General features: G+C 41.0%; 1 protein-coding gene across 1 annotated transcript in view; it reads right to left on the bottom strand.

Annotated features, from left to right (window-relative positions):
* Positions 1-11,512, bottom strand: part of TARBP1 (TAR (HIV-1) RNA binding protein 1) — a 201,182-nt gene that overhangs the window by 79,878 nt on the left and 109,792 nt on the right. The window contains exon 13 of the mRNA XM_042780644.1: positions 8,558-8,655. Within this exon, the coding sequence (XP_042636578.1) occupies positions 8,558-8,655 (98 nt within the window). The remainder of the gene's footprint in view (positions 1-8,557; positions 8,656-11,512) is intronic.

Raw genomic sequence — 11,512 nt, 5'->3', positions numbered from 1 at the left:
GTCTCACCTATTTTGGTCATGTTGTAAGAAGGGACCATTCCCTGGAGAAGGGTGTCATGCCTGGTAGGGTGGACGGTCGACGAAAGAGGGGGAGGCCTTCAACGAGATGGATTGACACGGTGGCTGTGACGATGGGCTCAAGTATAGCAGGGATTGTGGGGCCGGCGCGGGATCGGGCAGTGTTTCATTCTGCTGTGCATGGGGTCGCTATGAGTCGGCACTTAACAACAACAACAACAACACTTTGATCATGTTGTCGGAAGGAACCATTCCCTGGAAAGAATATCATGCTTGGTAAAGTGGAGGGTCATCAAAGAAGGGGAAGGCCCTCAATAAGATGGATAGACACAGTGGCTGCAATGATGGGCTCAGGTATAGCAAGGATCGTGAGGGTGGAACAAGAGCAGGCAGTGTTTTATTCCGCTGTGCACAGGGTCACTATGAGTGGGAGATGACTCGATGGCACCTAACCAACAACAACTAAAAAAGAACAAAGTAAGAGGTGCCTACTCCCTGATCTCAAAACGTACTACACAACAACTGTAGTCAAAACAGCCTGAACAACAAAAGACATACAGGCCAAAGGAATAGAACAATAGAGAATCCAGAAGTAATTCCATCTATCTAAGCACAGCTAAACTTCACCAAAGGGCCAAAACTCATTAAATGAGGCAGAAATAACTGGATATTCATTTGCAGAAAAATCAAACAGAATCCATATCACTCATCACATACAAAAACCGGGGAGCCTAAGGCACTTGACTGCTAACCAGAAGGCTGGCAGTTCAAACCCACCAGCCACTCCTTGGAAGCTTAGGCAATCTACTTCCGTAGAGATATCACCTCGGAAATCCAAGGAGGGTTGCTATGAGTCAGGTCTGACTTGACAGCACATAACAACAACAACAATACAAAAACTGACTCAAGATGGATCAAAGACCTAAATGTGAATCCTAAAATTATAAGGATTATCAAAGAAATAATAGGGACAAACATAGGTGACTTAAGACATGGCATAAATACACTATCAAACATATCAAAAAATGTATAAACAGCAGAAATTGTCTGGGACAAGTGGGACCTCCTAAAAATTAAACATTTATATGCATCAAAATATTTCACCAAAAGAATAAAAAGAAAATATAGAGACTGGGGAAAAAATTTTAGCAACAACATATCATCAGATAAAGGACTGACTGCTAAAATTTATAGAAAACGTCAATGTATCAACAACAATAAAACAAACAATCCAATTTAAAAATGTGCACAGGTGAGTGCAATAAGTCAGTCTCAGAAGGACAAATACTATACGAGTCTATTATAAAAAGTCAAGGAAAAAGGGTGGGGAGGGACGGGGAAGAATTAATTTCGGGATAGTTGGGGGCCACACACTGACGTGGGTAAAGGGAGGGATGGTATAGAAAGAGTCTGTGACTACCATGATAGCATTAGGAAAAGGGAGGATGCTGAATTGTGAACATAAGATATAGACGATAGATGCTAATACCAACCAGTATATCCACAATACTACATTACCATTAACACCAAACACCAGGCTACAGATAAACACATAAACATCTGAGAAGATGAGATGGGGTTCAGTGAATAGGAGTATACCCTAAAACAAGGATAGATTCAGCGGAGACTAATCTTGCACAGATACCAGTGATAAAAAATACCCGCAAATCCTTACAGAAACAACAGAAAACAGACATAGAGTAATCCCTCACAGACACCCAGACACTGTCGATCTACCAACTCGGGTCCATGGTACTGGGGGACACCAGACTCAACTGGCACAACAAAATACAAATAAGTCTTGTTCCTCATCCTACACTGGTGAGTAGCAACTGAGGTCTCAGAAGCTTTCAAGCGGCCATCTAAGATGCACCTAATGGTCTCCTAGCATCGGAAGCGAAGAAGAGTGCAAAAAACAAGGGCATTTAGAAGCCATCAGCCCTAGAACACAATGGCCCTCAAGACCAGAAGAACTAGATGGTGCCTTGATACCAATGCCAACCACTCAGGAAAGGAGCAAATCTGGAGATCCTGGACAGTGAGAGGAAAAACATGGCACAAAATCCAAAAACTCAATAATGACCAGAATTACTGGTCGGACAGAGTCTGGTGAGACCCCCAATACTATAGGCCTGGAATATATTCTGGGCCTGGAATAAAACTCACTCCCAGGGGCTGGCTCTCAGCCCGATAGTTAACAAGATGTACATGCAGACCACTCAACCCAAGGTGATGCACCCACATACTCTATGGAAATGCATCCCTTGGACCAAATGACCATAGGGCACCAAAGGGGCAACATTCACATGGAGGAAATGCAGGATAAACAGGAATGCATAACTATGAGGGGCCTGGGGGCTGGTTACTGGGCAGGGAGGGGAGGAGACTGGGTTAGGGTTGGGGATGGTAAACGGGGAGCGAAACTAAATGTACACATAACATTGAATGTAAAACAAACTCTGCTCTGTAAACTTGCACCTAAAGCACAAAAATAAATAAATAAAGTCAAGGAAAGATTTACACAGGGAAGGAAAGTATCTTTGTTGGTTACCAGGGATGAGAGGTAACGGGAGGGAAAATTACTTGCTAGTTAATAGACAAGTGTTCGTCTGGGTGAAGAGAAAGGCAATATAGTAAAAGCCTGTGACCAGCACAATATCACTAAGGAAAAGGAAGACATGGAGAGGTGCCCAAGGATCTTCTGTAGTGATACTGCCTCGGAAACCCAAGGAGGGGTCACTATGAGTCAGGGTTGACTCGACGGCAAATAACAACAACAATAACAACAACTACGATATACACAATACTTCACTATCAGTAATAGCAAATACTAATCTACAGGTGGATATGCAGATAGACAGGCAAGAAGATTACGTATGGATAGGTGAACAGAAATATACCCACGACCACACAAAGGTTGGACAGAGCATATTTCTATATGAGTATCTATATGTACTACAAAAATATCCATATGCAGTATAGAACGAACAGGGGACAAAGTTAGTATAACTTCTTAGCCACACCAAGCACTGTGAGGGAGTGAGGTTCTAGGCCTGTGGGCTCAGGACTATAGTCTCAAGGGACATCAAGCTAACAGGCACAACACAGCACACAAAAACATTATTCTACATCCCACTTTAGTGAGTAGTGACTGGGGTCCTTTTTTAAAAGCTTGCTAACAGCCACAGAAGACACAACTATTGGTCTCTCCACATCTGAAGCAAAGAGGAGTGAAGAAAATCAGACACATGGAAATAATTAGGTCAAAGAACTAATGAACCAGAAGAACCTCAGCCCATATGACCCTGAGACCAGAAGAACTAGACATTGCCTGGCTACCAATGCCAACCACTTGTAAAGGGATCAAAATTAGAGGCAATGGACACAGTGGGAGAAAAATGTGCATCAAAATTCAAAAATATGAAAAAGACCAGGATTACCAGTTGGACAGAGACTGGCGAAACCCCAAGACAATGGTTCCTAATCACCCTCTGGGCCTGGAGTTAGACTCACTCCCAAGGCTAACTTTCAGCCAAACAACAGACAAGCCTACAAGCTGAACTACACCAGGGACATGTACTCCTTAGAACAATCAACCATGGGAGATCAGAAAGGCAACATTTGCACAGGGAGAGCATAGAAGGCAGGAATGTATAGGTGGGAAGGACATAGGGAAAGGGTGACCACAGGGAGAAAGTGGGAGAAGAGCTGTAACATTATGGGAATTGTAATCAGTGTCACAAAACAAAATGTGTATGAACTGTTGAATATGAAATAAATCTGGTTTATAAAATTTCACTCAAGTCACAATAAAAATTTTAAAAAAAGAAATAGGCAGAGGATATAAACAGACACTTCACTAAAGAAGACATTCAGGTGGCCAACAAACACATGAAGAAATGCTGCAATCATTAGTCATTAAAGAGATACAAATCAAAACAACAATGAGTCATCATCTCACCCTAGCATTAATAGCAAAATTCAAAACAACAGAAAATAAGCTGGCGAAGTTGTAGAGACTGGAACCCTCAAACCCTACTGGTGACTCTGTAAAATGGTACAACCACTGTGGAAAACAGTATGGTGCTTCCTTAAAAAGCTGTAAATAAAAAAAAATTACAATTCAGTAATTACTACTGGGTATATCCTAGAGAAATAAGAGTCATGACATGAATAGATATATGCACAACCAGGTACATCTTAGTACTATTCATGATAGTAAAAATGGAGTCAACTTGAGTGCCCACTAAGAGATGAATAGATAAAGTATGGTACATGTACACAGTGGAATATGGATGAACCTAGAGGACACTATGCTAAGTGAAATACCAATAACAAAAGGACACTATATCAGAGCACCATTGTAAAAAGTCAAGAGAATGTTTACACACAGAATCATTCTTTCAAGGATAGGAGGGGGAGAGAGATTAAGTCAGTAACTAGAGGTAACTTGAGTGAAGGGAAAGGCAGTATATAATAAGGGGGGATCAGCACAAAATGATCAAGGCAAAGGAAGACATTGGGAGTAGCACAAGAGTTAAAGGCAACAGAGGTAAATACTATTACATACCAATCCTGCAATAATAATAATAACACTAATCTATGAGTGGATACCTTGGTAGACACTTAAACTGAATAAGGTTAAGGTAGCAAATGAGACTATGACCCATGAATACATTTATGTATGCATGTCTCACAGAAGATATTTTAACATATGTACTTATATGTGATGCAAGCATATCCATGAATACAGTAGAACCTAGAGCTCTATGGGGAGCTCTGGTGGCATAGTGCCTAAGGCATTTGACTGCTAACCAGAAGTTGGCTATTCAAAGTCCCCAGCCATCTTCAGAAGGAAGACTGGGCAATCTACTTCTGTAGTGATACCACCTCAGAAACCCAAGGAGGGGTTGCTATGAGTCGAATCCCACCCAACAGCAGTGAGTTTGTTTGTTTGTTTGTTTGTTTGTAAGAGCTTTATTGGCACTGTGGTTAAACTACTAGGCCGCTAACCAAAGGGTCCATGGTTCAAATCTACCAGCTGTTCCACAAAAGAAAGATGAGGCAGTCTGCTTCCATAAAGATTTACAGCTCTGGAAAACCTATGGAGAAGTTCTACTCTGTCCTAAACGGGTCACTATTAGTTGGAATCAAGGTGATGGCAGTGGGATATAGTATGGCATACAGGAGATGAAGTTATGAAAACTTCCTAGCCATAGTCAAATACCTTAGGGAACAAGTCACTGGGTCTGGGGGCTCAGGACAACAGTTTTGGGGGACACTAACATTAACTGTCATAACATAGTCCACAAAGACTATGGTCTATATCCTACTTTGGTGAGTAGCAACTAGGATCTTAAAATGTTATGAGCAGCCATTTAAGGTACAATTACTGGTCCTTTCCCATCCAGGGCAAAGAAGAGTGAAGAAAATCAAAGATGTAAGACAACACTTAGTTCAAAGGACTAAAGGGTCACGTGAAGCCTTGTTGTTGTTGTTGTTGTGTGCCGTCGAGTCAGCCCCGACTCATAGCGACCCCTCCTTGGGTTTCCGAGGCAGTATCACTACAGAAGTAGGATTGCCCAACCTTCCTTCCGAGGAGTGGCTGGTGGGTTTGAACCGCCAGCCTTCTGGTTAGCAGTCAAGTGCCTTAGCCACTATGCTACACGTGAAGCCTAGCCTTCACAATCCTGAGACCAGAAGAACTAGATAGTGCCTGGCTACCTTTACTGATCACTCTGAAAAGGATCATAATAGCAGTCCTGGATAGAGTGGGAGAAAAATGTGGAACAAAACTCAAAATCATAAAAAAAAAATCAGGCTTACTGATCTAATAGAGACTGGTAGAACGTCCAAGATCATGGCCTTAGACACTCTTCAACCTGAGAACTGAACTAAATCTTGTGGTTCAATTTTTAGCCAAACAGTAGAAAGGCCCACAAGATGAACAGTAACATATGGGAGGTATCCACCCCTTAGAACTATCAACCACAAGTGATCAAAAGGACAGCATTTGCCCAAGGATAAAGCTCAAAAGGCAGGAAGGGATAGGAAAGAAGGACAATAGAAGCAAACAAAAACAAAACGTGTATGAAGTCTTGTATGATAAACCAATTTGTTCTGCAAACTTTCACCCAAATCACCATAAAAAGTTTTTTTAAAAATTTCTTGATTAGAATTAAGGAAAATAAAGACTTTCAACATCATGGGTTTTTAACTTTATATTTCCTTGACTTTCTATCATAACACTTCAAGTCTTTCACCAATCTAAAACCAATCTTCTTAGATTTCCATACCTGCTTGCTTACTAGCTGTCAAACGAAAGTATATTAACTGGGTATTCTAATAAAAGTTCTTAAATCTATTTTCTCACTTTATTGACAATGTAATCATTGTAACTGCTTCAACATATGTCCCTACAGATTTCAACCTCTCAAAAAATGAAAAATAGACTCTTCCTTAAGAATTGGTGTTTCACATCCTACTTTGCCGAGTAGTGACTGGGATCTTAAAAGCTTGCCAGTGGTCATCTAGATGCAATGATGGGTCCTTCCTCATCCAGAGCAAAGAAGAATGAAAAACACGAAAGACACATGGAAACAATTAGTCCAAGCAACAGGTACACCATGCAATCCTCAGCCTTTATGACTATGAGACCAGAAGAACTAAATGGTGCCTGGCTATCACTGTCAACCACTTGGAGGGGATCTATGTAGGAGATTCTGGATACAGTGGGAGAACAATGTGAAACAAAGCTCAAAATCATAAAAAGAAAAATGGGATGAGGTTTGCTGGGCTGATAGAGCCTGGTGGAACCCTTGAGACTATGGCCCCTAGCTGTCTTTCAGGTCTGGAAATGAACCCACTCCTGTGGCTTCCAGCCAAACAAAGACAGGCATGTAAGCTGAACATTTACATTAGGTAGATACACTCCTTGTAGAGATCAATCATGGGAGAATAGAAGGGCTATGTATGCACAGGGAGACAGCTCGGGGGGCAGGAGTGGATGTGAGGGAAGGATAGAGGAAGAGGTAACTATAGGGAGGAAGTGGGAAGACAGCTGTTGCATTGTGGGAAATTGCAGTCAATGCCATGAGATAAAGTATATGTGAGCGACTGTACGGAAAGTGAATTTGCTCTGTAAAATTTTACCCAAATCACAACTTAAAAAAAAAAAAAAAAGAATTGGTGTTTTAAATATTTTTGAAGAAAAGAGGAAGACTTTATTAATTTTTGTCAGATGTTCTAGAAACAACAAATTGGAGAATAGTAATCATGGAGAGAGTGAGGTGGCTGTATTCACACAGCACTCTTTATACTCAGACCTATTGTTCTCAACCCTAATTGCACTGCAGAATCACTTATGAAACTTTAAAATATATATACTGAACCTAGGTCCCATCTCAAACTTATCAAATCAAAATTTCTATATATTGGGTCTAAATATAAAACAAATGTGCTAAGTATTTCAAATCAACAGTTCAAATCCAAGAAGAGATGCTGTTATCTCCATTTTGCAGATGAGGAAACTGAAGCTCAGAAAATCCAAGTAACTTGCCTCATGTCACAGTTAATAAATACACAAGGAATCAGAACTAGGTTGAGTCTGAAGCTTATATTGTTTCTGCCTCCTAAGGCTGTTTAATGGGACCACAGTCTTGGGGGACATCATGCTCAATTAGCACAATATAGTACATAAAAATCTTGTTCTACAAACTATTTTGGTGAGTAGCAACTAGAGTTTTAAAAGCTTTCAAGCAGCCATCTAAGACGTAACTATTGGTCTCTTCTCATCTGAATCAAGGAAGAGTGAAGAAAATCAAAGGCATCTGGAAACAATTAGTCCAAGGATTAGACAGATGACAAGGACCTCAGCCTTCAGGACTCCAAAACCAGAACGAGATGGTGCCCGGCTACTAATGCCAACCACTTAGAAAGGGATCAAAACTGGAGATCCTGGACAGAGTGGAAGGAAAAATGTGGAATAAAATTCAAAAACACAAAAATGACCAGAATTACTGGTTGGATAGAGTCTGGTAGAACGCCCAAGACTAAGGCCCCAGGTTATCCTTTGGGCCTAGAAATGCACTCACTCCCATGGACTGGCTCTCAGCCCAACAGAAGAAAGACCTACTTGTGGATGACCTATCCCAGGGCAATGCACCCACCCATCTAAGCAGATGCACCCCTTAGAACAATCAGTCATGAGACACCAGAGGGGCAGCATTCACACAGAGAAAAGCTGGATGGACAGGAATGCATAGTTAAGAAGGGCACAGGGAGGGGGTAGTGACAGGGATGGGAGGGAAAGAGTTTTTTATGGTTGGGGATGATAATCAAGGCATGAAATCAGATGTGCATGAACTGTTTAATGTAAAACAAATTTGTCTTGTAAGTTTGCACCCAATACGCAATTAAAAAAAAAAACTATGACATTAAAATAATTTTTCTTTTCAATTTAAAATAGTGTCTGCTAATCAGTAATTACTCAAATACTGGTGAAAAGAATCAATGAAAAGTAATTCCAATGAATACTTACACTACTTACCTCACTCATGGTAAGTTTTCTAAGAATAAATTCAGAAATGGCCTCCGTAGTAGACATGACAAAGGTCTGAAGAAGAGTAAACACTTCATCTGTATGGAAAAAAATTGTATATAACTAAAAATGATAGAAATAAGCTCTTTGGTACAAAACACACTAGATATGATAATAAAAATACAACTATGTTAAGCACCCATCACTTGTGTCAGTTGGTCATACTGTGGTGGCTTGCATGTTGCTGTGATGTTGGAAGCTATTATGCCACTGGTATTTTAAATAACAGCAAGGTCACTTAGTGAAGCTACCAGACTAAGACAGAATAGGAAGAAGGTCCTGGCAATTTACTTCTAAAAAAAATTGGCCGGTGAAAACCTTATGAGAACACTGTGACACAGTGCTGGTTCATTTTACTTAGATCCACAGTCAATGTCCCTAGAAGCAGCAGTGGAAATCAAACAACATATTGCATTGCTTTTGTTAAAACAAAGGATGTCACTGTAAAGACTAAGGCACGGCTGACGCAAGACAGGGTATCTTCTATAGCCTTATATGTATATGAAAGCTGGGCAATGAATAAGGAAGACAGAAGAATTGATGTCTTGGAATTATGGTGGTGGCAAAAAATAGTGAATATACCATGCACTGCCAGAAGAATGAAGATCTTGGAAGAAGTATAGCCAGATAATATAGTCCACAAAGACAATATTCTACATCTTATTTTGGTATGTAGCAACTGGGGTCTTAAAAGCTTGTGAGAGGCCATCTAAGGTGCAACTATTGGTCTCTTCCCATCCAGAGCGAAAAAAGAAGAGCAAAAAAAATCAAAGATACAAGGAAACAATTAGTCCAAAGGACTAATGAAGCATGTGAACCCCAGCCTCCATAACCCTGACACCAGAAAAACTAGATGGTGCCCAGCTACCACTACTGACTGCCCTGAAAGGGACAGCACAATAAGAGGTCCCAGATATAACGGAGGGCAATACGGAACAAAACTCAAAATCATAAAAAGACCAGGCTTACTGGTCTGATGGAAGACTGGTGAAAACCCCGAGACTATGACCCTTAGACACTCTTCAAGCTAGGAACTGAATTTATCCTCTGTGATACAACTTTCAGCCAAATGACAGATAGGCCTATAAAGTAAAACAGTAATATCAGAAGGTTACCTACCAGCCACTCCTTGGAAGGAAGGTTGGGCAATCTACTTCCGTAGTGATACTGCCCTGGAAACCCAAGGAGGGGTCACTATGAGTCGGAGCCAACTCCATGGCAGCATGTCGCATTTTGCATTGTTATGCACTCAGTAGAACAATCAAGCATGTGAAATCAAGAGTACAGCATTTGCTCAGGCATAGAGCTAGGAGGGGATAGAGTAGGAGGGGAAGGGAAGAAAGACAAAGGGTGGGCACAGGGAGAAAGAAGGAAGTATGCTGTTACAGTGTGGGCATGGAAGTAAATGTTATAAAACAGAATGCGTATGGACTGTTGAACAGAAAACCAATTTGCTGTAAACTTTTATGTTTACACAAAGTTTTATTGTAAACTTTCACCCAAATCACAATTAAAAAAAAAAAAAAAAAAAAAGCACAGCCAGCATGCTCCTTAGAAAAGCAAAGATGGTAAGACTTCATTTTATGTACTTTGGACATGTCATCAGAAGGCACCAGTTCCTAGAGGACACCTTACTTGGTAAAGTAGAGGGTCAGCAGAAAAGACAACAACTCTCAACAAGATGGACTGACACAGTGGCTACAACAACAGACTAAAACACGGCAATGATTGTGAGGATGGTGCAGGACCAGGCAGTGTTATGTTCTGTTATATACAGGGTCAATATGAGTCAGAAGTGACTTGACAGCACCTAATAACAACAATAATATTAATTAAGCACACAGGTAAATCACTTACAACAAATGGATTCCAATCATATATTAACTATTAATAATGTGGGGGAATCTATAATTAGTCTTCTTGAACATCATTTAAAAGTTCTTGCTACCAGAACAGGGATGGAACAGGGGCATACCATCCTCTCTCACTGAATAGAAGTATATTATCTGGACTGAAGGTACAGAGCAACTATTTGAGAACTCAGAAAGGTAACAGGAAGATTCAGGAAGAAGACTAGACTTTGAAGTAACACTGCACAGCAATGGGCTTACTAATTTTATTCTCTTAGATCCTCCTTCAGAAAAGAACCATACAAAAGAAGAGTCACAAAAATGGGCAGCAGAATGTGCAAGTAAAACCTCTACTTTTTCACACAGAAAAAAAAAAAACTCATTGCCGGTGAGTCATTTCTGACTCACAGCAACCCCTCCTTGGGCTTCCGAGGCCATATTGCTAGGGAAATAGATTGCCCAATCTTCCTTCTGAGGAGTGGCTGTTGGATTTGAATTACCAGCCTTCTGGTTAGGAGTCAACTACCTTAGCTCTGGTAGCATAGTGGCTAAGGCACTTGCCTGCTAACCAGACGGCTGGTGGTTCAAACCCACCAGCCACTCCTCGGAAGGAAGGTTGGGCAATCCTACTTCCGTAGTGATACTGCCTCGGAAACCCAAGGAGGGGTCGCTATGAGTCGGGGCCGACTCGACGGCACATAACAACAACAACCTTAGCCACTACACCAGAGGATCTAAAAGAAGAGCCACAGGGCAGGAGGCAATAAGTACTGAAGAGACCCAGAGAGGCAGGAGGTCAGAAAAACAGCTGCAGAAATTCATTTAGGAACTAGGTTTACCCACTACTGCCTCACCCCTAAGATGTACCTTCAGTGACCTGATACTAATTAATGTATCAAAGAGTTTCAGAGCTGAACTAACAAGGAGAGCACTGCTCAGGTCCCAGAATGGTGAATGGATGAAACACAGAAGCAACAGATTCAAACAGCATGAAAAAGGATTTGAAACCAAATCTGACAGTGGTATCAACACGCACAAAATCTGG

The sequence above is a fragment of the Orycteropus afer genome, unplaced genomic scaffold (assembly GCF_000298275.1).
Source record: "Orycteropus afer afer isolate SDZICR_OR568_19922 unplaced genomic scaffold, OryAfe1.0 scaffold00050, whole genome shotgun sequence".
Taxonomy (NCBI): Eukaryota; Metazoa; Chordata; class Mammalia; order Tubulidentata; family Orycteropodidae; genus Orycteropus; species Orycteropus afer.
Note: the sequence above shows the minus strand (reverse complement) of the source record. Positions and strands in the feature narration are given on the sequence as shown.